This window comes from Panicum hallii, chromosome 6, assembly GCF_002211085.1.
Source record: "Panicum hallii strain FIL2 chromosome 6, PHallii_v3.1, whole genome shotgun sequence".
In the NCBI taxonomy this organism is placed as follows: Eukaryota; Viridiplantae; Streptophyta; class Magnoliopsida; order Poales; family Poaceae; genus Panicum; species Panicum hallii.
The window spans coordinates 74454-98052 of NC_038047.1; the positions used below are offsets into that span (position 1 = coordinate 74454).

General features: G+C 45.3%; 5 protein-coding genes across 7 annotated transcripts; 2 read left to right on the forward strand and 3 right to left on the reverse strand.

Moving 5' to 3' along the window:
* Positions 1–77: 77 nt before the first annotated feature.
* Positions 78–4669, reverse strand: LOC112896584 (choline transporter protein 1-like). The gene is made up of 10 exons (XM_025964602.1): positions 4251–4669; positions 3040–3398; positions 2780–2925; positions 2323–2506; positions 2129–2202; positions 1932–2045; positions 1380–1736; positions 980–1240; positions 617–844; positions 78–532 (listed from the first exon to the last, which is right to left on the reverse strand). Exons 1-10 carry the CDS (start codon positions 4451–4453, stop codon positions 341–343), a joined length of 2118 nt encoding a protein of 705 aa, XP_025820387.1. The 5' UTR covers positions 4454–4669; the 3' UTR covers positions 78–340.
* A 763-nt stretch (positions 4670–5432) lies between these two features.
* Positions 5433–9462, forward strand: LOC112896585 (protein odr-4 homolog). Of its 2 annotated transcripts, XM_025964604.1 has the most exons (11): positions 5435–5633; positions 5713–5919; positions 5991–6089; positions 6176–6258; positions 6545–6661; positions 6829–6934; positions 7572–7656; positions 7750–7859; positions 8412–8542; positions 8751–8847; positions 8950–9462. In XM_025964604.1, exons 1-11 carry the CDS (start codon positions 5544–5546, stop codon positions 9259–9261), a joined length of 1437 nt encoding a protein of 478 aa, XP_025820389.1. In that variant the 5' UTR covers positions 5435–5543; the 3' UTR covers positions 9262–9462. The 2 variants fall into 2 exon arrangements, with proteins under 2 accessions (XP_025820388.1, XP_025820389.1); XM_025964603.1 differs by having other exon boundaries at positions 5433–5633; positions 7572–7859.
* Positions 9463–9785: 323 nt separating this feature from the next.
* Positions 9786–14337, reverse strand: LOC112896583 (flap endonuclease GEN-like 2). 2 transcript variants are annotated; one of them, XM_025964601.1, is made up of 14 exons: positions 14167–14337; positions 13871–14028; positions 13723–13772; positions 13493–13620; positions 13326–13377; positions 13173–13245; positions 12963–13036; positions 12381–12440; positions 12024–12180; positions 11813–11912; positions 11557–11639; positions 11368–11468; positions 11149–11279; positions 9786–10691 (listed from the first exon to the last, which is right to left on the reverse strand). In XM_025964601.1, exons 1-14 carry the CDS (start codon positions 14232–14234, stop codon positions 9839–9841), a joined length of 2088 nt encoding a protein of 695 aa, XP_025820386.1. In that variant the 5' UTR covers positions 14235–14337; the 3' UTR covers positions 9786–9838. The 2 variants fall into 2 exon arrangements, with proteins under 2 accessions (XP_025820386.1, XP_025820385.1); XM_025964600.1 differs by having other exon boundaries at positions 13493–13772.
* A 1643-nt stretch (positions 14338–15980) lies between these two features.
* On the reverse strand, positions 15981–17163 carry LOC112897017 (probable ascorbate-specific transmembrane electron transporter 2). Its single transcript, XM_025965180.1, has one exon. It carries the CDS (start codon positions 16949–16951, stop codon positions 16226–16228), a length of 726 nt encoding a protein of 241 aa, XP_025820965.1. The 5' UTR covers positions 16952–17163; the 3' UTR covers positions 15981–16225.
* Positions 17164–19271: 2108 nt separating this feature from the next.
* On the forward strand, positions 19272–23292 carry LOC112896666 (O-glucosyltransferase rumi-like). Its single transcript, XM_025964719.1, has 2 exons — positions 19272–19805; positions 21859–23292. Exons 1-2 carry the CDS (start codon positions 19392–19394, stop codon positions 23263–23265), a joined length of 1821 nt encoding a protein of 606 aa, XP_025820504.1. The 5' UTR covers positions 19272–19391; the 3' UTR covers positions 23266–23292.
* Positions 23293–23599: the final 307 nt, after the last annotated feature.

Sequence of the window (23599 nt, forward strand, 5' to 3'; positions counted from 1 at the left end):
AGCTGTTCCTTAATTTCCTTCAATTAATTTTGTCACTGCTGGATTGATATAATTAATTGCTTTTGTTGTAAACCATGCGAGCAACAAGTTTATATCGATGACTGCTGGTGCCTGAATTTCTGAAAGCATCCACACCAAGACACATGTCACAGGGAATGGCACCATCCATGACTATGATCCCACCTTAACTAACTACTTTCACCTCCGATCCACTCCAGGGATCCATATATATAAATAAAGACATGCATGCATGCATGGTCGTCTAAGGAAGTTACAGATGCAGCATCCAGAGTGTTATTCAACTCTTCTTCAGAAGAGACAATTAATGAATGCTTCATCTTCATGGCCCCTCTGTTAGTCTTTGCAGCTCACTCTCCTCGTCCAGTGTCTCCATCAGCAGTGGGGGCGCATACTGCGCGTTCCCCTGGTGCTCTTCAGTGTCCTGGCAGAATGACAGGATTATGGTGTCGATCGACATCTCCACCACTGCAAAGAAAAGCTTCGCGACTATATAACCCAGCGCCCACGACACCTGCTCAACAAACATATTAGCTTCTTCACCCAGATTGCTACGCAACCACATCCTGCAAACTAAAGCTTGGTGATGACCACTTACCAACACAGGAACCAGCGGCGATGATATCTTGTTGTGGCCAGATCTGTACTTGTGCTTATCCAACATGATGAAAGCAAACAGCGCACACAGCAGGCTTACACACAGCTTGCCCAACATGAGAATCACATCCCCAATCACATTCACTTTCCCAATGCGCAACACATTCTTCATGATCAACCCAGTTGCTAGCGCAGAAGCCTTGAAGAATCCTTTCCCTGTTATGGCAATCTGTAACAGTAGTATTACGCAATTTAGCATCAGGGTCGTCAATCCCAACTAGAATAGCAAGCATTTCTCATCATACTAATACACATGCGTGTTAAACAGTGTTAAGTAGTTTAGAAATGAATTGTTGATGTTTACCGTGATGTATGCATTTCGATTCACTGATTTCAGGGTCCAGTCAATGCACCCTAAGCAGCACTGAGATGAGGATGACACTGTCTTCCCAAACCAGCTGTCATGGGCAGAATCGACAAACTTCAGCCTGCGGCGAAGTGTCTCGAGTATAAATCGAACCCACTCAATGATGGACACAATCAGCGAACCAAGAGCCACAGAGCCAAGACTATAGCGCACCAAGCGCTTCAGGGAAGATACCACGGTATGAAAAGGGATATCATGCTGCATCACAATGTCACACCAAACATCAGTCACAGGAAAATTATACCTCCCTGGTCAAGACGATGAAAATCCCCAGAAAATTGGCATCTTAATTTATTGTGGCAATTTGTAACCAGGATGATGTTTCTGAAATGCTTACCGATATCTCACCACGTGCCCAGTAGTACGAAGCAACTGATCCAGCAATTACAGTCGAAGAACATCCGATGAAAAATTGTGTCGCCCAGTAACAGCAAAGAAAATGAAAAAGAATGGCAATGCCAATATGTGGGGTGTAGTGAATACTGTACCCACAACAGCTGTCACAATTTACTCTGCCAAGCTTGAGATCATACGAGCAGCAATCCGTATTGCAATCATTTTTTATTACTTGCCCGGCACTGAAAAGATGTAACATCGCTGAAAACCAGAATATGTAGAAGATAGTGAGGATCAAGAATGGCACAACTGGAAAAATAATAAGTGCCTGGACTTCACCAATGACCTTTGCAGCAACCTACATAAAGTTTACCCAGATGAGATCCTCTGAAAATACAACGAAAAAGCAACAGAAAAAACCTTACAAAAGGTGTCACATTAACAGTGGACAAGTCATGCTATCAGCTAAGCATATGTTAGCCATAGCCCCAGTTAAATCTTATTTAATGAAATGGTCCACATGTCAAGCCAATGGATTTAGCACAGTACATACCTTCAGGACAGATGTAGCTATCAGTATGCGCCGAGCAATAGCTATTGAAGTCAGGAAAGCCAGAATCATTATTACTGTCATCAAGACAGAAGCAGCATGAAGGTGATTTATCTCCTGATGAAAGATGAATCATGAGAAAACGAGCAGCTTGGCAGGATATTGCACAAAATGGCATCAACATGTGGCAGAAAACATACCCGTCCACCTATGTTGACATAAGGATCACTTTCACCAATTACAACAGTTAAAGGATCATGGCCAATCCAACCAGCTGTACATAAAATAGTTAGAAGATGTGAATGACGTCATGTATAAGATTATGTGCTTTAACAATAATGATCGTATTATGCTACTAAGTGTCTATAATAGTCTACAATTAGAAGCATACTACCTTTTATATAGAAGAACATTGTAACAGATATTACAAGGGCATTGAAGACTACCACAGTTATCCAAGGCATCCCAGCAACAAAATAGCGAATCATCATTAACCAGATCACAGATAGGAACAAAGGGAGTAATCCTCCACAGACGATTAACACAGGCCAGGACTTTTGAATATCTGCAACATATCTCTGCAAAAAGCGGAAAATATTGTTCTTTTCAGAAAGGAAATATAATTTTTGTCTGTATATCATTACAGGTGTCTGCTACCATCTTCTTGTCTGGATAATTCACAGTTTAATTGGCATCTAAGCATTGTGCAACTTTTTTGGAGGGTGGGGGCATTCATCTCACGAAATAAAATTTGTTGCGCACACATGCAATGATCAGCATGCATCCATTGATAAATTCTCATTACAATAGAAAAATGACAGAGTGCAAGTAGTTCCAAGAGCATTAGAAACCTTGAGAACGGCGGATTTGCTGTTGATTGCGTTGTGAATTGTTTTGTCTACTAGCATGTTTTGGTCGATGCTGACACCACCCATCTGCTGCCAATGCTTCAAAGAGACATTGGATGCCCGCGTAATAAACTGGCAGCTCCAGTACACTGGTGACAGAAAGAGATCAAGTTAGTGACCAAACTTTCGTTTCTTAAAAGTTGGTAGAATGCTGCTGTACTAAAAATCGAAGACTTGATAGTTGATACTCATGTGAGACATACCATTTACACTTGGAAAGATGACAGGGTAACAAGGACCCTGCAGCTGAAGAGAACTATTCCTCATATCTGGTGTGAGGTACTCGAAGTAATCATAGTCCCTGTTAATCCAATCATCGACAGAGAGGCGTATGTCACCTTCTGGATAATCGCAAACAAAATTCAAACCATCTTCTGCTGGAAGTGGGCATTCCATAAGGCAGATGGCTTTAGCGTCCGGTAGACTGATGTGACTGCTTTTGAGCCCACTTTGGTAGACCTGGTTGGGGTTCATCCAGTAGCGAACATCCAACTCACGCAAATCTGGATCGGCATGCCTGCTGCCACATATGTTCCCTTTGTAGTCCAGTCCGAATGTCAGCCTGTGCAGTCAAAGAAGATGAAAAAAATCATATGGCTGATAAGAATTCGGTCGCCTTTGTAGTGAGGGAATAAGGATACAAATTTACTTAGGAGACATGACACAGTATCTGGGCGTTTTCAATCTTTACTAGTACTAGCGTCATTGCGTGAACGGGGACAAAGGTTTCAAGCACAGCAGCAACAGATTCCAGTATTCCAGTATTTTGGTGGGGATAGAAATGGTGATCGCAGGGAATAAAACTGATAAGGTGGAGCATTGAAATGGAGTGTAAAGGACGAAAGCTTGATCCCTATTTATTTCACTGTTAGTGGCTGGTTGGCGGATGCCAATTTGCTTAGCCGAAGAAAAGCAATGGAAAGTTTGCAGCAACAGGAGATCCATGATAATGAACTGTCACCACGAAAAATGCTGCCTTTCCTCTTTCTTATTTCCGGTTCCCTTCTAGGTGGGGAGTCGAGCACAGCAAGAACACCCAACCAACTGTTGGCAGCTCGTTTTAGGTGTACAACAAGCATCAGCTGCAAACAGTGTAGATACGTATTTTGTTTACTGAAAATATGCAGTTAAACAGAAAGTAGCTGCACAATTAATTAGTGACAGCAGCAGTTGCAGATTTTTTTTTTTTTGCCGTCGATTGAAGTGGTAGCAGTAACGTCGAACAGCTGCGGCAATTTCAGCAGGGATATGGGAAAAGAAAAGAAAAGAAAATGAGAACTGTGGAGGAGACTGTCTCTGTTGAGCTTGGTTCTAGCCAGTAGCTAGATACTCTCTGCAGGAGTCAATGAACGTTGAACGGAACGGGATGGATAGATCTACATCATTCTACGAGGAGAAGCGAAAGAGGAACGACCTGACTGGGTTGCCCTGGTTGAATCCGAAGCTGGAGTTGACAATCATGGCGACCCAGAAGGCGGCGAAGAGGAGAAGGAAGGGCCAGTCCCGGCACTTGCGGTCGTGGCGAATGACGCCCCCGCCGGGGTCTTGGTCGTCAGCGGCGGCGAAGGAGGGGTAGCGGCCGATGATGGCGCCGAGGGGTCCTCCCCCCAGTGCCATTCTGATTATCTCTCTCTCTCTCTCTCTCTCTCTCTCTCTCTCTCTCTCTTGTTGGGGTTTTGGGGTGGGTGTCGGTGGTGGCCTCCTTGCACTTGGGTGGCCTCGGGGGAGAAGGGAAGAGAAGGGAATGAGAGGAGGGGAAAGCGATGGGGGGGCGGCGTGACGTCACTCTTCAGCTTCACTCACTGTGGTTGCTTTCATGCTCAGCTCTGCTCGTCGGCTCCTCGCCTTGCAAGTTTGCAGCGCTGCTTCTTTTCTTCTTCTCCTTATCTTAAAAAGAGAAGAAAAACAGGAGTGGAAGGCTAATGATAATGCTAATAATTAATTAGTGTCCTCGCGTCGCTCGGCCGCTGTAGGCCGCTCAGGAAGCAAAGCAAAAGAGTACTAGGAGGAGGATTACAAGAGGCCTAACTCCTGGCTTTTCTTTTTCTTCTGTCTGCTCTCCAGGCCTTCTCTTGCCCGGGGCTGCCTGCATAACCTGGAGGATATACTGCCCTCAAAAAGAAAAAAAATTGGAAGATATAACTAAATTACATCCCCAGCATTTTGCCTAATAATTTATACCAAACAAAATCAATTTGGCTGGCTATGTTTTTAATAAAACAATTTTAGAACTCCTTTAATAATAGCTTGAAGTTAGCTTAGAGCCTGTTCGGATCCAATGGAAAGAGAAAGAGAAAGTGCAAAACTTTTACTCTTTTGCACTTTTTTTGCACTTTTGGATCCAAACACCCCAAAGTGCAAAAAAGCAAATGCTACCGTAATTTTGCTAATTATGGATTAGTTAGGCTTAATAGATTCATCTTGTCATTTAATCCTCATCTATGTAATTAGTTTTTTAATTAAACTATATTTAATACTTCTAATTAGCGTCTAAATATCTGATGTGACAGGAGCAAAAATTTTATCATTTGCCCTTTTGCCATTTGCCGTTGGATCCTAACAGCACAGCACCTATAAGAGTTGACCGAAGCAAGCTTTGGGTGGGCGTGGGCCTGCGATTGGACTGGACTGGGCCCCCACCCACAACTTTGTTGCTCTGGTCAGCCTCCTTGGTCCGAGCAGAGCAGATCCCTCGCCGCCGCCGAGGATGGTGAAGGCGGTGGTCGGCGACGAGGCGCACCTCAAGGCCTTCGAAGAAGCGCTCTCCTCGTCCTCCTCTCCTCCGCCTCAAGCCCAGGTTGCCCGTGCTCCCTTCCGCTCCCCTCCCCTTGCGTCCTCGATCGATCCGCTGATTTGATGATTCGATTCGCTTCCAGGTGGGCCTCGTCGTCGGCAAGCTCAGCGCTTCCTCCGACCGTGCCCTCGTCTACTCCCTCCTTCCCACGCCGCCCACCGAAGCCGGGGCCCCCGCATGCTCCCTCCGCGCGGCCCCCAAGCCCAAGGCCTCCAAGGCCAAAGCCCCTTCCTCCTCTGACGCCACTCTTGAGTTCGATGTCGATTGGATTGCCGAGCACGCGCGACAGGTAACTATGCCAACCACAATGCCATTCACCAAACTATATCTCATCAATATCACATCCTTACTCACTTTTAGGTGTCGAGGATGCTTCTCGGAGGAATGAGCGTCATAGGTATTTACATATGGGCTTCCGAGGCATCCTTCAAGGCCACGCCCCCCGCCGTCCTATCGCAGGTTAACCCTATCATATATCCACTCCATGCTTCACTGATTTACACACGTCAGTCCTCGAATAGTTGTTTACTCATGCCATCTTTCAGGTTATTAGAGCAGTTTTCCAAGCTTGCTATGGCAGCACGCTCAGTGAGAGGCTGCTCATTCACATCTCTTACAGCCCTCGAAGGTGCTGGCACTCTTCTCAAAATATGTTTGCTTGGCCACTCATCTGCCTAGCAGTATATCTAAGTACTTGATTAACCTGGCACACGATGCTTGGTTCTGGCATAAATGGAAATTTAATGCAATCATTTGGTTTTCTGAATTGTGATTCCATGTGTTTATGTTGTTGTGCTTTTTTTTAATATATCAATAGGAGGTATTTTCCTTTGGAATTTTGTTTCTTCTGTTGCATTACATTTTAGTATGGAGTTATCAGCTAATGTTAACGGACATGATGTATTACATTACAGATGGGCCTGTCGTATATGCGAAGTTGCATCAGGAAGTCTGCGTCCATGTGATTTCAAATACAGCAAACTATTAGCTTCTCTTCAAACTTTCAGATGCAGATATAATTTTCAGATAAGGTAGCATCGATTTCTTGTATCATTATGACACAGACATTCAACTCCGCATATTAGTTTATGTGGGTCAAGTGTCCTGTAAGAGATCTCTGTATTTGTTAATATTACCCTTCGCTGCAATGATAGTCTCCTGCCACATCCTTGGCTAATTACAGCATGAATTGACATAGGTTAACAGCTGTTCAGGCTGAGCCGTTCAAGAAAGTCATTTTGAAGGCAATCAGTCATCTCACAGAGGAAGTGCAGAATGCCAGAGCTTTGGTTGATGGATGCCTAGTAAGTTACAATTCTTTAGCCTCTATTGCAGTTAGATAAGTACACAAATGAGACAGAGCTGGGAATGCTCATCACCTAGAAAAATATGGGCAGCTAGTTCCATGTAGTTTAAAAAGTTTTGTTCACATTCATAGACCTGCTTTTCAGATGCACTAATTTCAAACAGATTTGCTTCACATGACAACCAGCCATCTGAATAAAGGGTGTACCCTGTGCTGCCACCCAAGGTGGGGTCTGGGGAAGGGAATTTCTGACATAATTGAAATTTTAGTCTGCATCCTTTTGAAGTGGACAATGCAGTGCATAAATTGATATTCCATATAATTTATGTCATTCCCTTTAACCAGTTCCAAAAATTCATCATTTTATGCAAAACATTTGAAATAATAAGATAAATATTAACTGAATCGGACATAGTTTATCCATTCATAGATGACATGCTTGTATGTCTCCCAAGAGACTGATAGTTTATTAGTTCAACAATTCATTAATTGAAAATAGTTGCTGATTTATATTTCTGTCCTCCTATCAGTATCAGTTGTGGGAGAGAATGCTGCTCCTTTTGCAACAGCTTGCCAATCTTGTTCATTTTCGCACCTACTTATATCTCTTGTTTCTCAAATATTTTTCCAACTAGTTTTCAGAAGACATAAACATCAGTACAGACGGCCCACATCAAGTCGATTTTCTTGTGCCATTCAAGAATGCTGTGCCTATTGAAGGTGCCTCAGCTAATGCTTTTGCTGTTCTGTTTGATGACACGTTTTTCTTTTCTTCTTGTCATGAGAGCCTAACATTATATGCCTGCACTAAAGAATGCAGTTTAGAGGGAGTTGCTGGGCTTCTTCACTTCGCTGGATCTGTCAGCGCCTTGGCATACTTAGGCCCGAAAGAATCAATTTCAGAAGCTATATCTGATCTGAAGGTAGTTATGGAATATCAGTTTCCATTGTTCTGTCTTTTTTACCGAGTCACGTTGTTTTCCATGATGGTGCTCTACTGTATACATATTACCCAGTTCCAGTTTGTTACAAATGTTTCACAGGCAGTGTTTTAGGATAATCTACTTCACTTGTGCATTTGTTTTGAGTCCTCCAAGTAAAGAGTACAGAAGTGATCGTTGATGCATTAGTGATCAGTACAGGATATGTTGTTTTTCTGGGCATTTTGTTCTTGAATTTTGAATCTCAAGATTTGAATTCGAAATTAGTTTGACTGGGTTCACTATGGATGATCTTTTTATTTGACTATGTATATGTTATTAAGTGGGTATCGGTTTGAGTGGTGTAGAACTGTAGATTCTGATGAGTGCTGAAATTTAGTTACCTGGCACTATTGCATCATTATAGTTGAGTGTTGAGTCTCCACTAGCTGATTTCTTGTTTGAAGCTTCTCGAGCTATTGAATATTTATGATTGGTTTAAAGAAAACTAATTTTTTTTGTTTGTTTGTGCTGCTTCTCTTACTCTGTATGAAGGCAGACATAATTACAAGTCTAAGAAGCAGGTTGGATATCATCCTGGATGAGGCAGATGATGGCTCTGCCACTAATGAGTTGGAGCAATCACCATCTCAGAAGGTCACTCAAGTTGTATTTCATGAGTTAAGGTACAGATTTCTTTATACCTTGAAAAGAATTAAAAAATACACCGACTCAATATGATTTTTGTTGTAGAAGTCTGCCCTGTTGATTAGTGCTGTGGAAAATATTGATTTATTGACATAATGCCATTATCACATTGCACCTCCCTTTTCTCTGTGTATGATAGACAACAAGTCTGTGACAACTGATTGCATTTTCACCCCCTTGAAACAGAGAACCTTACTGTTTCTCGTTCCCGAGAAGAGTCCTGATACCTTGGTTGGGTGGCGCCTATGTTTGTGATTACCTGCAACAATCAGAGACAACAGAGGTACTTATGCTGTGTCACTTGTTTGAGTCCTACTTGAGCGGAAGTGTGTCCCACTCTCAATTCTGCTACAGCACTTTGACACCCTTTTGCCTCGCACTTCAGGATGCAACGGATCGCTGCAAGGAAGTAATACCACTGGAAACAGCCGCAGCAAGCTCTTCAATCCTGGAACCAGAAAGTGCAGCGGTCTGTGGCACACTAGAATCCTTTTGGGATATGGTGCCTGGAGCTCGTAGTGGAGGACGAAACAGCTCCAGCAGGCTCAAGGATAGTGGCTGCACTGGACAGGAGGAGGATGGGAGCAGAAGCCGACAAGGTGCTGGGAACTTCAACATCCTAGCAGCTATGTTTGCGCTGCTGGTTGCTCTGATAGGTGGAGTTGTATTCACCTTCTCTGCGGGTTCCAACACCTGAGCCTGCCTTGTGTTGTAACACCAGTAGATGACATGCCGAAGATGTTAGAATCTGCGTTAAAATGGAGTTATTTTGTGTAAAAGGAATTGGATAGAGATGACAGTTTCCAAGAAAATGGAGGTTTCTTGCGTTGTTTGAGTCAATTTGCATTGAGCTGTCTTATTTTTCCAAATAGGAAACGGAAAAGAGAAGTCAATATAATGACTCCCTTGCATATGAATGAGATCATGTATTGAAGACGAAGAGTGTTTATTCCTTTTAGGATGACGTCAACTAAAGCGATTCTGCGTGCCGCTGCCACCTATATAAATCCTGCCTGTTCTCATATCACCAAGCAAAGTCACCATGGGTGCCATCAACCTCCTGGTCGGCTCTCAGCATGCTCAGGGCGATGGGGGTCGGCATCAGCCTGAGCTAGCTATCACAGCATCATCTTCAGGGGTTCAACATCCGTGCTAGGGCAGGTTGCTGTGAATAGCGAATGACTGTCTGTGTGATTGGACAGCATACATTAGCACGGCATATTCCATGGTCACCACTCGGTGGCTGGACCAATTACCTTCATCTTTAACTATGTTCAATACAACTCGTTTCTTATACTGGCCAGAAACGACCTGAGCTCTCTTGCTTTCCTCTCATGTTCAGGAGACCTGTCACTATCAGCTTCACAAATGCCTATTACATCTACATTTTTTTTGCTTTTATCGCCTATAACTGGCGAAGGGGAGGACAGATCGATTGTCACAGCTTCTGCTACTGCATTATTCTCCGCATCGCTTCTCCAGGAACAATCATCAGCTTTGCCTGCCACCTCGATGCCATGGCTGATTGAGGATGATGCTTCTTCCGTATGCACATCGCTGCCTCTTGCTCCACCTTCAAGCTTGTAACATAGAGCGCCCAGCGTGTTGCCTTTCTCAGGAAAATTGCTTATATCTGAGATACAGAGTTGCAAGCCTTGAGTGGTGTGGGGTTTATGAGCAGCACAAGGCAAGGGTGAAAATAAATCAATCACGTCATTATCCTGTGTCCAATTCTGCATGTCACACAAAAGGGTGTTTTCTTGTAACTCCATTGTTCCAGGTAGCAGACTTTGGCTCTGCAGATCAATCCCATCCATGGGTCCTGCAGCTGATTCACTAAACTTTCTGGACCTCGCAATCTTACAAGCTCGTATAGGCGGGGATGGAGAAGACAGGTCAACAATATCCTGGAGCGGTGCCACAGTGTGTATATCTGCTTTCTGAGGGCTAGCCGCTGTACATGTAAGGGTACCACTTTCAGATTCAATTCCAAGCAACAATTCTTGGAGCTGCGCATCCACCTCTTTAACGGCAGCTGGAGCTGATTTCTTTGGCCTAGCTCTCCTCTTTTGCTTCTTCTGCTCATCCTTCTTTTCCAAAAATTCAGCTATTTTTTCTGGGCAAGCACTGCAGTTGCATAAGTAGGGCATGTCAGATGGGTCAAATTTCAACTGGAAACGAGAAGTTTATCACAGCTAAAGCATCACATAAAGCAAGGTAACTGATTCCATTATAAATTGAATCAAACTAGCATATGGAACCCTTCTGCATTCCTCCCTCTCCTGCACTAGGGTAAGTCTATCAGCACCGAAACTCGTTACTGAAATCAGCAGTAAGGGATCTTCTTCATGCATTTTGTCACTAAATATTACTGAAAATATAGTAATTCGTGCTTTCTGCTCATTGCTAGAATTTGTAAATGTCATGTCAACAAATAAAGTAATACTATGCAATAGAAACACGTGATATTCTATTTATTGATTTGATCGCAAAAAGTGACACCAGTCAGCGAAACACCATTGTTCAGAGGATAAGTTGATAAACAAGTGAATGACTAACTAGGGAGCAGGAAAATCATAAATACCTTCTAACAAGATCCCCTGGAACAACTGAAACTTGGAGCCCATCTATGTTTCTCCATGAAACCTCATAATATTCATTTCCTTGAACTTTTCGCTGCTTCAGAATTGCCAATACAGGGCATGGTACTGGAATCTGCAAAATAGATAATTAGACTTGAAAAGTATATGTAAAACGATCAGTTCAGAAAATGAGAAATGCACTCAGCAAGCAAAGCTTATACCTCATTTAGTGAAGGTTTAGTTCCTAGATCTGAAGACGTGGAGCGAAGATTTGAAAATCTTCTGAGTTCCCTCTCAGCTATCTTTGGAAGGATATATTCATCTGCGGACATGTTTTTAAGGAAATAATTTGGAAAGTTCTCTCATGTACAAAAATGTGATACTAACAATTTTAGGGATTTCAAGGGTACCAGTCTTCTCAGGGCTCCATTCAAAGTACTGCTCACATATCTGTTGCAGTTGTGACCGAAGATATGGATGCTGGCTGCATGCCCTGGAGACAAAATCAACAGTCAACATCAACCATAAACCAACTAGACCAATATTTGACACCCTGAGTCATTCCTTGTGGTCACTCAATAGGCTAGGAAAGATGGAAGGCAAACTTGGAAGCAATGCGCCATTCACATCAGGCGCGAACCTAAGGCTAATTCTCAAACGTCTCACCTCTGCACAGCTTCTGAATCAGGTGAATGACATTTTGGCTCCAGATATGCATTTATTATATCACGAAATTGACCACCAGAATCTTGGCTCATCGCAAGCTCTGTAACAAAGACAGTAGATTAACGGCAAATTTCCCACTCACTGCTCAATGTGTTGGAGAAGAAATATGATGTAGCTAAATAGCTGGAGAAAACAACAAAAGATTACATACTGCAGGTACTTGCTTTTGGGCATGTGCCACCAACCCTCTCAACATTGACGCCACTATTTTTTGCTTTAGATTTTCTTGTAGGCTTAACTCCATTGGACAAAATCTGATCAAGAATGGCATCATCCCCTACAGACTTAACAAGACGGCATGCTGCTTCCTGTAACAGTTATATATTATATTATAAGGAAAGAAACAGTGATAAGCTTTATTACTCCCATTTTTTAGATTAAGTATGGAGCCATGGACAGAACAAAACAAGAATAGTTGCAATACAGTCAGTACAAGACAATACTAAATAATCAGTATGACAGAGTCAAAACTGCACATGTGGATGGTGCTCTGACTTTTGGTACTTACCGGGCCGAAGCCTAGAACTCCATTAGAATAGTCACTACCAAGAAGTACTGCAAGAGATATCTGAAAAGATCCGGACAGTTCAAAGACAGGTCAAAATTTATGCATTCTTGTACGAGGTAATAGGAAGTACTGCAGAAAACTATATCGATCAGAAGCAAAGAATAGTTTAAACGAAAAGAGACAGGAAGAAAATTTAAAATATATAAGGCTTTAAGCTGAGGCAGATAGAGTGATGTTGTTATTGGCTTATTGCACAGTCAGTTTAGGACCAAGCACATTGGGAATACATAACTTCCAGTAAACTCCACCTAAAACCATGCAACTAGTGCAAGATTACGAGGACAATGGCTACCGGTTCACCGAAAGATTTCTTGTACTATCCAGATAATACAGCTTAACTGGTACTTACTTTGACAGTGTAATATTTGGAAAAGGCAACCAACATTCAATTTACCGTATCTCTCTAAGACCATGATCTTTCTGGCAAGCAAGGAGATATGGCATTGGCTGGAACATTCCAAATACTGTTCACAAGAGCTCCTGTATGTTTAGCTCACGCAGGAAAATCATACAACAACGTACCAGTGAGTTCCTGCCAAAACCAAGCTTTTTCTCAATGTCTTCCATCTCATAGCAAATTACATAGCCACCGTCTCCTGATAGTAAGCAGATCACTAGGATTTAGGTTAAATAAATAAGAACACTTGCTAGTCCAGGAATAGAGCATATACTACAATACAAGACTTCATCAACATGAAAATGATATTAGCAACAGTGCTCAGGAAAGAGTACCTATGAAAACATCTCTATAAACTGTCCTTGCACCGAAAAGGAATGAATCTGAATCTGATGTAAAACAGCCATCCTGAAACAGCATAGGCAGTACATAAGGAACCTGCATATGATGTTGGTCTTGTTAGGATCATGTGACAGTACTGTACTTACGCACAAGGAGGCAAAATTGAGCAATGCGCACTGTGCTTCCGCTTCTTCCACCCTATTAACGAACAGAACAGTTAAAAAAAGCCACAGGGCAATTCTGAACAAGACATACTGATGTTAACATGTGCTACTTAAAATTTCATTGTTTCTGGAGCAGAGAGATGTAGTACCCATCCAAGCAGGGGATGCCCAGGGCCATCCCAAGATGCTTGGCCTCTTTTATCATGCGCGAGAATTCAGAGCTCTTGTTCCGGCGCAAAGAAGTCAAGGGTTGTGAGTTGTCCTCCTCTCGAGCAGCCTGGGGTGAATTGATTCCAAAGGAGAATTTAAATGACTGAGGTTGAGGGAAAATTGAGGGGAACAAGAACAAAGCAGCAGCAGCAATCTCAGCAGCATTTACTCCGAGGCGGCGCCTGTAAGTTGCCAATTTGACAGAAGGAATCGCCCCATCTAAAAGAAAGAGCGAGAAATGAAGAAACTTTAGGCCCGGGAATGGGGCATTGCCATTTCATTTCAGGTAGATTAGAGAGAAGAAAGAAAAAGAGAACCTGTGACGAAGACGAGGCTGCAATTGAGGGCGAGGAGGGCTCGGATGCGGTGGAAGAGGTTCTTGAGGTAGACCTTGTCCTTGAGGAAGGCCGGGGAGCGGTGGGCGCTGCAGAGCTGCACGAGCCAGCAGGAAAGATCCACGCACACCTTCTTGTTCCTGAACCCACCAACAAGCATTATTATTATTATTATACGACGGGAGGGGGCTTGGATTGGATTGGGAGGAGGAGGAGGAGGAATGAATGGGAGCAGGGTTTGGGAAGGGGATACAGCCTCTGCGGGGGGATCTACTCACTGGAGGTGCTGGAGCGGGAGCTTCTTCTTGCAGGAGTCGAGGATGTCCCAGAGGTTCTTTACCCCCATCGCTGCCGCTGCCGCCGCCGCCGGCCGTCACCGGAGCCGGAGAAGGAGACAGGAAGCCTAACGGGAAACAGAAACTGCGGTGCGGTGCGGGCGGGTTTCGAATTCTCTTCCTTCTTTTTTTCTTTTCTTCTCTGGAGAAATCATTCTCAAACACGCCTCCAGTCAAATACGCTTTCCTCGTGCTGATTGCGGAAATCCGGCTGTTGCGCGTAAATGGGCCAACCTGCTTATTTGCATCTGTTTGGGCTGTCAGCAGAATCAAGAGACATTTGGGCCAGGAAAGGCCGGCCCGGCCAGTATACCACTCATTGCTTAGCTCCTACTACTTTCCCTAGGTTCCCCAACTCCTCCTCAACGTCTACTCCCTCCGGTCCAAAAAGAATGCGGCCCACAACTGAGTCAGCAGATGCTGGCACGTGGTAACCGCTTGGGTTGTGCAGCTAGCACAAATCTATCACAGAAGCCTACCGTCGCAACTTTTTTAGATTTTTGGGCTGCGGATAGAAAGAGGCTCATATTTTTCTGCTGCTGAAACTAGAGAGGTGGCAGGGTGCGCGTTTTCAGAGAAAAAAGTTCGTATCCAAGAAAAAATTATATCTCTAAACTCAACATTTTTTTAAAAAAAAAGGAGGAACAATTGTTCCTGGTTTACAATGAGATTGTTCCACCTTTGTAAAAAAAAATGATCTAAAAAATTTCGCTCAAATATAGTTAAGTTTGATCTAATTTTGAAGACAACAATAATGCAATCGGAATTCAATTCAGATACATAATTTGAAAACTACGGATTTTTTTTTTTTTGTCAAACTTTCATTTTGCATGGACAGCATGTGTCAGCCTTTTCTCTGTGAACTGCAGCAACTGCCATGTTTATATGCCCATTGGGCTAATCAGGGTCTAGGAGGAGTTGATTAAAAGGCTAGAAAACGAAAGAGCGCGGAGGCGTTTTTGTTTCTGTGACGCGTTGCAGTATTGGCATCCTTGTGTCTTCCGCGCCCGCCGCTCCCCTCCATCTCGTGTAAACACACTACTTGGAGCTTGCTTCACCGTTCGTCCCCAACAAGTCATCCTCTTATCCTCCTCCTCCTCTGGACATCCATTGGCTGCTACTATAGCTTTCATGACGTTTGCCATTCTCTCGAAATTTCCGTTTTCTAGTAGCGAGGCATAGGGTTTGGGGAGGGGCCGGACTGCCATACCTCTGCGGATCTACTCATCGAGGTGTTGCATTGGAGCATGAGCTTCTTCTTGCAAGAGTCAAGGATGTCAAAGTTCTTTATCCATTGCTACAACTTACATGAGCAGAAGGAAAAATCTAATAGCGTGCGAGTTTTTTTTTATGGGAATTGATCTGAATCCAAATTTCAATATGAACTGTTTCTACCTTGTCTAAACAGGAGCCTGCTGAAATACGTTTTCACCCTCTATTTGCGGAAATCCGGATATCACACTACTTTGTAGCGCTCTATATGATTATATTTGTTATTTGCAATTGCACATCACTTCCTCAAGTTATTATTGTCATGCAACTTACAAGATTCCTTTTTAACGTAGGGATCAAATAATCACTACGAGATAACTTAAAAGACAGTTCATCTAGAGGTTGTCTGAAAAATTACGTCGTCCATTAGACAATATCGATGTATTTGCTCTATCTAAGGGTAACAGATGTCGTGATATATGACGATTTTGACACCTTTCTTTTTTCAATAATACTCCATCCGGCCGGTCTTACATTACTGTCGATCGTCCACGGAAAGCACATGTATTATTTGACAGCCCAAATAATTAACATACATATATACAGAAGAGAGCAGTACAGAATAATACAAAGCAATACTACTAAATACATAGTAGCAGCATGCAGCATGTTTCTTAATGGGACTTCAGTAGCTAGCTAGCTTGCTTGCATTGCATATAAGAGAGACCCTCGTATCATCGCTTCGCTCGTGACGTGTCATCACATCAAGAAGCAGTTGATGTATTATTGTTCACATGATGGTGTTGTACCTTGTGCCGTCGATGGTGACCGTGGCGAGCACGACGGCGACGCCGAGGAGGAGCACGACGAGCGCTGTGAAGTTGACGAGCATCGCCTCGGCGCCGTACTTGGGCAGGCGCAGGGGCGGGCCCTGCAGGAAGGTGAGCTTCTCGAGGAAGCCGAGCTGCGCGGTGCCGACGGCGAGCGCGAAGACGAGGAGGCCGCAGACCGCGTGCCATGGCACGGCCCTGCGCCTGGTGGCCGGCGAGGCGCCCGGGTAGAAGAAGGCGAGGAAGCCCGCGGCCCACTGGAGCGCGTAGAGGGAGATGGTGGCGATGCCGACCCAGGAGTGGAGCGAGTAGAGGTTGGGGATGCCGCTCTCGACGTGGAACTTGAAGACCGCGTAGACGCCGAGGGCGCCGGCGGCGAGGCCCGCGGCGTGCAGCGCCAGGTGCGCCTTCTTCCTGGCGTCGCGGGCGAGCGGGAGGGAGCGGTAGCACAGGATGGCCTCGCCGCCGAGGACGATGGGGCCGAGGAGCATGAGCACGGGGTGGACGTTGAAGATGAGCTGCTTGTTGTCGAGGGAGCGGAGGGCCAGGCCGCCGCGGAAGTGGACGCACCAGAGCAGCACCAGCACGGTGGCGGCCACGGCCAGGAGGTGCGCCACCAGCGTGCGCGCGTCCGCCTTCTTGGACGGCGGCGCCGAGGCCCCCTTCACCTCCATGTCCATGTCCATGTCCGTGTCGATGGGGCCGGGAGAGAGGCAAGGAAGGAAGCAGTCAGGCTTGGCAGCTGGGCTTCAGGACTGCAGGAGATCATGGAAAGCAGCTAGGTGGGTGCGTGCAGGGGGGCGGGCGGTTACATGGCTGTGGACGTGGTTGCTCTGCCCGCCGCTATTGCCGGTAGCCACTGCCCGGCGGCGGCGGCCACCCACAAACCAACCAACCAACCAGCAAAAATCCACCACTACTACTCACTGCTAGTATAAACTGATCGAATGCAAGCAAGGCGATTGATTGGCGGATGTAAAGCAGAAATTGTGGCAGCTGGCATGCTCATCGATCGATCCATCTAGTCTTATCAAGCAACGACCGTGAGCAGCTTGTGATGTCACACCACGGCTCCCAGAAGCTTACTGCTGACGTATACATCATGTCAGCGTAACCGTTTTTTTTTTAGAAAAGGGAATGGTACCGGCCGGCCCCGCACACAAACATATCGATCTACCATCTTTGCAAAGACTAAGTTGTATGATGACACCAATCTAATCGACTGATGACCTACGCGCACTCGGTTTGCTTTTCCTTGTCGAAATCGGTACTAACTAGGTATGTAGTTGCGCGGCTTGACAATATGAACCATAAATTAGAGCTCGGATAAAATATACACACACTACTCTCACCATCAGCATACCACCGTGCGTATGTCCGCATACTTATTTACCATTTTAAGTATATTCATATACTAATTCTAAGATACTTCAAAGGGATATATATAAAAAAATTTCAAAAGCACCCCTATTTTTTAAATATATTATAATTATATCTTCGTACTATTATATAAAAATTAGTATGTCCACATGCTGTATGTATGGTCACATACCCAATGTATATACCATCATAAATGTTCTAGTATGATCAAGTACTTCAAGTACATGCCCCTCGCTGGGTCAGATACGTTCCACATCACGAGATACACACGTGGAAGTAACTACAAATGCGTGCGTGTAGAATAAATTATATATATATATATATATATATTCGATCGGATCGATGATTTACTAACTTTGTTGGCTGTTTTTATATATATTGATATATACATATCCCTTGGCTTTAAGAGATGCACGGATCGATGGCGACCGATTGTAACATATGCCCGACTGAGCAAGAGCAAGAGCAAGCGAGGGCCGTGCATGTTGGACAAGGCAGTGAGTCGATAGATAGCAACACCCACACATTTATAGTATTATTATATTATAATAAATTGTAATAAGTAGTGGTCCACAACCAGCAGTACATCGACGTTGCTAGTCCTTTAATTAAAAAATAAATCTATTCAAACCAATTTACAGGGGATTGAATTTATCTGTGTGGATGTCTTGTCTAGTCCTTTAATTTTTCACCAGCGACCTTCTACTATAGTTGGAGAAAATCCATCAATTAATCCTCCAAACTAATATATATATATATATATATATATATATATTATGCCTCAGGGACAATTATTACTTGTATTTGGAAAACTATTTTATTAATTAATATGTATCCAGAAAAGTCAAAACGACTTATAATTTGGGACGAAAGAAGTAGAAACTAAAATTGTCAAGCTAAATCTACGTAATATACACTGGTCATGCATGTATATATATATACATTTATACATATATACATACAAATACATATATATGATGAGTTTCATCTACACTCGCGTGTAGCTACTCTCACCATCAGTATACCATCGTGCGTATATTATGTTCACATACTCATTTATCACTTTGAGTATGTTTATATACTTATTCTAAGATACTTCAAAGGGATATATACAAAAAATTTAAAAAGCATCCCTATTTTTTAAATATATATTATTATACCTTAGTACTATTATATAAAATTGAGTATTAATACTAATATATAAAGTTGAGTTTGTCCATATATTCTATGTATGGTCACATGCCCAATATATATACCATCACATATGGTTTAGTATGTCACATACACCTTGTAGGTACCTTTTATTGGGTCAGATATGTCCTACATCACGATATACGCATTTAAAAGTAGCTACAAGCGCGTGTAGAATAGATTTTTCATATATATATATATATATATATATATTGACTGCACATGATGTATACACTAGATGGATCGATGGATGGTTGCATATATTGGGTGCGGTTGAGGGAGGAGCATACATAACACACCTCGATCAGCAACAACTGATGCTGGATCAGCAGTTCATATATTAGTCTAATTGCTGCTTCTTTTGCTGGATCGATCGGATGGCTGTCTTAATTTATTTTATATTAACCGGTACGGTGTAGTGGTCAACGTGCCTGACTGACTCTAAAAGTCTTCAAGTCTTTGAGTCATCAGCTAGTGGCTGCCTGCTCGATCGCTATATATGCCGCTATGCTGGGTGGCTAACTCCTGCAGTTCCATCCGTCCATCCATCCATCCATGAAGAGCTTCTTCTTGCAGTTCCCGGAGCGGGAGAGGCGGCAGCAGCAGCGCGACGAGGAGGAGGGGGCAGCGCTGGTGCCTCAGCCGCCTCCGGACGACGACGACGACCATGGAGGAGGAGGAGGAGCAGGAGCTGCTGCTGACCATGAGGATCCGGCGGCAGCCAAGCAGCAGCAGCTGGATGACGGCGACGACGATCAGGCGGCCGAAGATGAGCGGCAGCAGGAGGCGATAATCATAGCAGCTGCAGGTTGGAAGAAGCAGCAGGCGGCGGCGTGGTGGATGCGGTGGCCGCAGAAGCTGCCGGTGGTGCCGACGAGAGGCGTGGGTCTGGTGATCGCCGGTCTCGTCGTCCTGGCCTTGGTGGTCGGCAGCACCAGCAGCTGGTGGATCCACCTCGACTATGCACCGGTATGTATGAGTACGTAGTGATAGATGATCTGATTCAGTACCCACGCATCATATCGTGTTTAATACGGTATTTAGTTTCATTATTAAAAACTGAAGGGATTAAAAGTTCATGAACGACGGATGAGTATTCATCGTCGAGATCCAACACAAGCAGCACGGCAGGGCAGAATTCATCTATCTATCGTCAACATAGAAAGAAAGAAAGAAAGAAAGAAAGAAAGAAAGAGAGAAAGGAAGGAAGGAAACGGAAGGAAGAAAACTGCTTTGAAAATAAGACAGCTAGCTAGAAAACTGCTTTGAAAATAGCTAGCTTGGTAGTAGCTCATCTTTCAACACGTACGCGCATGATGAACTCAGCAAAGATGGAATTCTGTAAGGGACGGATGGTATCGTCGTCAAAGCCGGCCTCCCAACAAATCCGAGGCAGCCACGCATGCATGCCGCTAGACTAGATGCCCTCCAAGTAGCTTCTTGAAGATAGACAGACACGGACATCACGTTCACGTCCTCTACTAGCTAATAGTCTACACAATATCTAGTAGGAAAACAATTATATTCAACAGCAGTCGTCGTCGTCGTCGTCCCTCCGATCTATGATCTGAATGATCCTCCATTAGTTTTCTTACCTTGATTTAGCTTGAAAACAAACAAATTCAAGCTGCGTGCTGGGGCCATCAGTTCGTTCGTTCTTTCTTTCTTTCGTTCTTTCTTTCTTCTCCCTGTCCACGTGTGTGTGTCCCCCTGCAGCTTGAGACTAACTAAAAGTCGAAATAAACTGCGTACGAAAGGTCTGTATCTGGCCCATGGAATGAGCAGCACGTTCGCACCTTTGAAGAAGCTAGCTACGCGATAGGTGCTAATATTTCCATTGTTTTGACTTAATTGAGGTCTCTGATGACTTTGTTGCGTTGTGCACTGACATTGATCGATGTATGTATATTTACAACGTGGTTTCGCACAAATGGCAATTGAATGAATCTCCATCTAGCTAGCTAGCCAGAGCAACTCCAAAAGTCTAGCTAAATTCATTTGGATCTTAAAAATAGAAAAACACTGGAAAATCCATTCGGATCCATAAAAATAGAAAAACACTGGGAAAAAATGATCTAACAGCCTCTCCTTAACTTCTTCCTCTATTCTCTACTTGGCTTGGCTTGGCATCCCCTCCCCTCCGCTAGGCATATTTGCCGAGCGGCTCGGACTCGCCATCTCCCTCCTCTCGCGCGCTCCTCTTTTCTCGCGACACTTCCTCCTCCCGCGCGTCCTCCTGCCCCTCTGCTCCATCCCGCGCCTCCTGTCCAGGCAGCAACCCTGTCCCCATGGACCTGCTGCATGTTGCCACCCCATCCCTGCTTGCCCGCCGCTCGCGGCCGAGTCAAGTCAATTGCATATATGTCAAAGTGCTAGCTAGCTAGCTACTTCCTCCAGTCTAAAAACTGTTCATTTAGTTTTTAAATTTTATCCCATAAAATGTATTTTTTAGATTGCAATAAAATCCATCTAATTAAACTAATATCAAATACTAAGAAATAATTGTATAGAGAAGGGTACAGAGCCAATCAAATGTTTAAATAGTTGTTATTTTTCAGGATGCAATGCATTTGTATTTATTGAGAATCTAGCGAACCAAATAAACAACGCAATCTTCAATCACAACTGCTATAGTTAATTAGAGGTAATATGATCATTTACTGGTAATATATTTGAAATTTTCTAAACGAATAGTTTTTTGGGACTGAGGAAGTAGGGTGGTAACAACTAAGGCCAATCTCAATAAAAGTGTTTTGAGTATTAAATATCATACTATACCAACAAATTTGCTGACATACATGGCAGAGTCATTAATAAGAAGAGAGGAGGAGTTTGTCATCGCAGTTACCAAATTTCTAGCGTTGGTAACTATGCAATGACACTTCTCTTAACACTGGTCTAATATAGCATTGGAGTAGCGACTGATCCATTGATATATATATCGAGACACCCACTACGCACTGTCGGAATCAGATCGAGAATGCGAATGAAATTAATCACTGATTGATATATCTTGCTGCAGTCGTTCCTGCTCGGCGGCGGCATCAGGCAGCACCAACGCCGGCCTCCTCACCACGTTCCCTCGCCCGCAGCGGACCTGGTGCCCATACCCTTCAGCTGCGGCGGCAACGCCACCACCACTTCGCCGTCGCCGTCACCGTCGCCTTCATCACCACCACCACAGGCGGCGGTGCACCACCACCAGTCCCCTCCTCCCCCCAGGTGCCCGGAGTACTTCCGGTTCATCCACTCGGACCTGTCGCCGTGGCGCGCCACGGGGATCACGCGCGAGGCGGTGGAGCGCGGGCTCGGCCGCGCGGCGTTCCGCCTGGTGGTGGTGGGCGGCCGCGCCTTCGTGGAGACGTACCACCGCGTGTTCCAGACGCGCGACACCTTCACGCAGTGGGGCATCGCGCAGCTGCTGGCGCGCTACCCCGGCCGCGTCCCCGACCTGGACCTCATGTTCAACTGCGAGGACATGCCCGAGGTCCGCGCCGCCGACTTCCCCGTCCGCTCCGACGCGCCGCCGCTCTTCCGCTACTGCAAGGACGACGCCACGCTGGACATCGTCTTCCCCGACTGGTCCTTCTGGGGTTGGCCCGAGGTCAACATCCGGCCCTGGGCGCCGCTGCTGGAGGAGATGGCGGCCCAGATGGCGCGCCTGCCGTGGCCCGACCGGGAGCCCTACGCCTACTGGAAGGGCAACCCCGGCGTGTCCGCCGACCGCGCCGACCTCCTCCGCTGCAACGTCTCCGACAGGGTGGACTGGAACGCGCGCGTGTTCGCGCAGGACTGGGGCGCCGCCATCCGCGCCGGATTCCGGGGCTCCAACCTGGCGGAGCAGTGCCGGCACCGGTACAAGGTGTTCGTGCGGGGGCGGTCGTGGTCGGTGAGCGAGAAGTACATCCTGGCCTGCGACTCGCCGGTGCTGCTGGTGGACACGCCCTTCAGGGACTTCTTCTCCCGGGGGCTCGTCGCCGGGGAGCACTACTGGCCCATCGACCCCGCGCGCAAGTGCCCCGCCATCAAGCTCGCCGTCGACTGGGGCAACGCGCACCCGGCGCAGGCGCGGCGGATGGCCGGTGAGGGCAGCGGCTTCGCCAGGGAGGAGCTCGCCATGGACTACGTCTACGACTACATGCTGCACCTGCTGACCGAGTACGCCCGCCTGCTGCGCTACAAGCCCACCGTGCCGGACAAGGCGGTGGAGCTGCGCGCCGAGGCCCTCGCGTGCCCCGCGCGCGGCCGCGAGAGGGAGTTCATGATGGAGTCCAGGGAGAGGTACGCCGCCGACTACGAGCCATGCACCCTGCCGCCGCCCTTCACCGCCGGCGAGCTCAGGGACATGGCGCGGAGAGACCAGGAGGTGCGGGACAGGGTGAAAAAGATGATGACTAGCATGGAGCACGAGCGTCCGCCGCAGCCATAGATCGTATATTAGTACCATCTTATTACATACTGATGATATCCTGACTGAATCAGCATTTGACCGACATCCGCAGCTCAAAACAAAACAAAAAAAGAAGATGATGGATCGATCGGATGAGCAGATGCATGCATTATATTATATCTCGCAACGCAAATATTGTTGAAGTTGTCATGAAATATTGCTGAAGTTCTTCTTTTTCCTGAGAATGTAAATATTATTGCGGTGATGGGTTGATTTATATTCATGTGTTGCGTTGATGTGCGGCTGGGCATTTCTTCACTGGATGGATCACTAGTTACTTGCAGTTGGAAAAACATTTTTCTTTAATTAAAGA

Coding starts and splice junctions, on each gene's coding strand:
- LOC112896666 (XM_025964719.1), top strand. CDS start 19,392: ATGAAGAGCTTCTTCTTGCAGTTCCCGGAGCGGGAGAGGCGGCAGCAG. Junction 19,806..21,858: donor TCCACCTCGACTATGCACCG/GTATGTATGAGT, acceptor ATCTTGCTGCAG/TCGTTCCTGCTCGGCGGCGG.
- LOC112896583 (XM_025964600.1), bottom strand. CDS start 14,234: ATGGGGGTAAAGAACCTCTGGGACATCCTCGACTCCTGCAAGAAGAAG. Junction 11,913..12,023: donor CCCAAAAGCAAGTACCTGCA/GTATGTAATCTT, acceptor TCTTTGTTACAG/AGCTTGCGATGAGCCAAGAT. Junction 11,469..11,556: donor ATGGAGCCCTGAGAAGACTG/GTACCCTTGAAA, acceptor ACATGTCCGCAG/ATGAATATATCCTTCCAAAG.
- LOC112896584 (XM_025964602.1), bottom strand. CDS start 4,453: ATGGCACTGGGGGGAGGACCCCTCGGCGCCATCATCGGCCGCTACCCC. Junction 1,737..1,931: donor TAGCTACATCTGTCCTGAAG/GTATGTACTGTG, acceptor AACTTTATGTAG/GTTGCTGCAAAGGTCATTGG. Junction 845..979: donor ATCGAAATGCATACATCACG/GTAAACATCAAC, acceptor CTACTGTTACAG/ATTGCCATAACAGGGAAAGG.
- LOC112897017 (XM_025965180.1), bottom strand. CDS start 16,951: ATGGACATGGACATGGAGGTGAAGGGGGCCTCGGCGCCGCCGTCCAAG.
- LOC112896585 (XM_025964603.1), top strand. CDS start 5,544: ATGGTGAAGGCGGTGGTCGGCGACGAGGCGCACCTCAAGGCCTTCGAA. Junction 8,543..8,750: donor GTTGTATTTCATGAGTTAAG/GTACAGATTTCT, acceptor CCCTTGAAACAG/AGAACCTTACTGTTTCTCGT. Junction 8,848..8,949: donor AACAATCAGAGACAACAGAG/GTACTTATGCTG, acceptor CTCGCACTTCAG/GATGCAACGGATCGCTGCAA.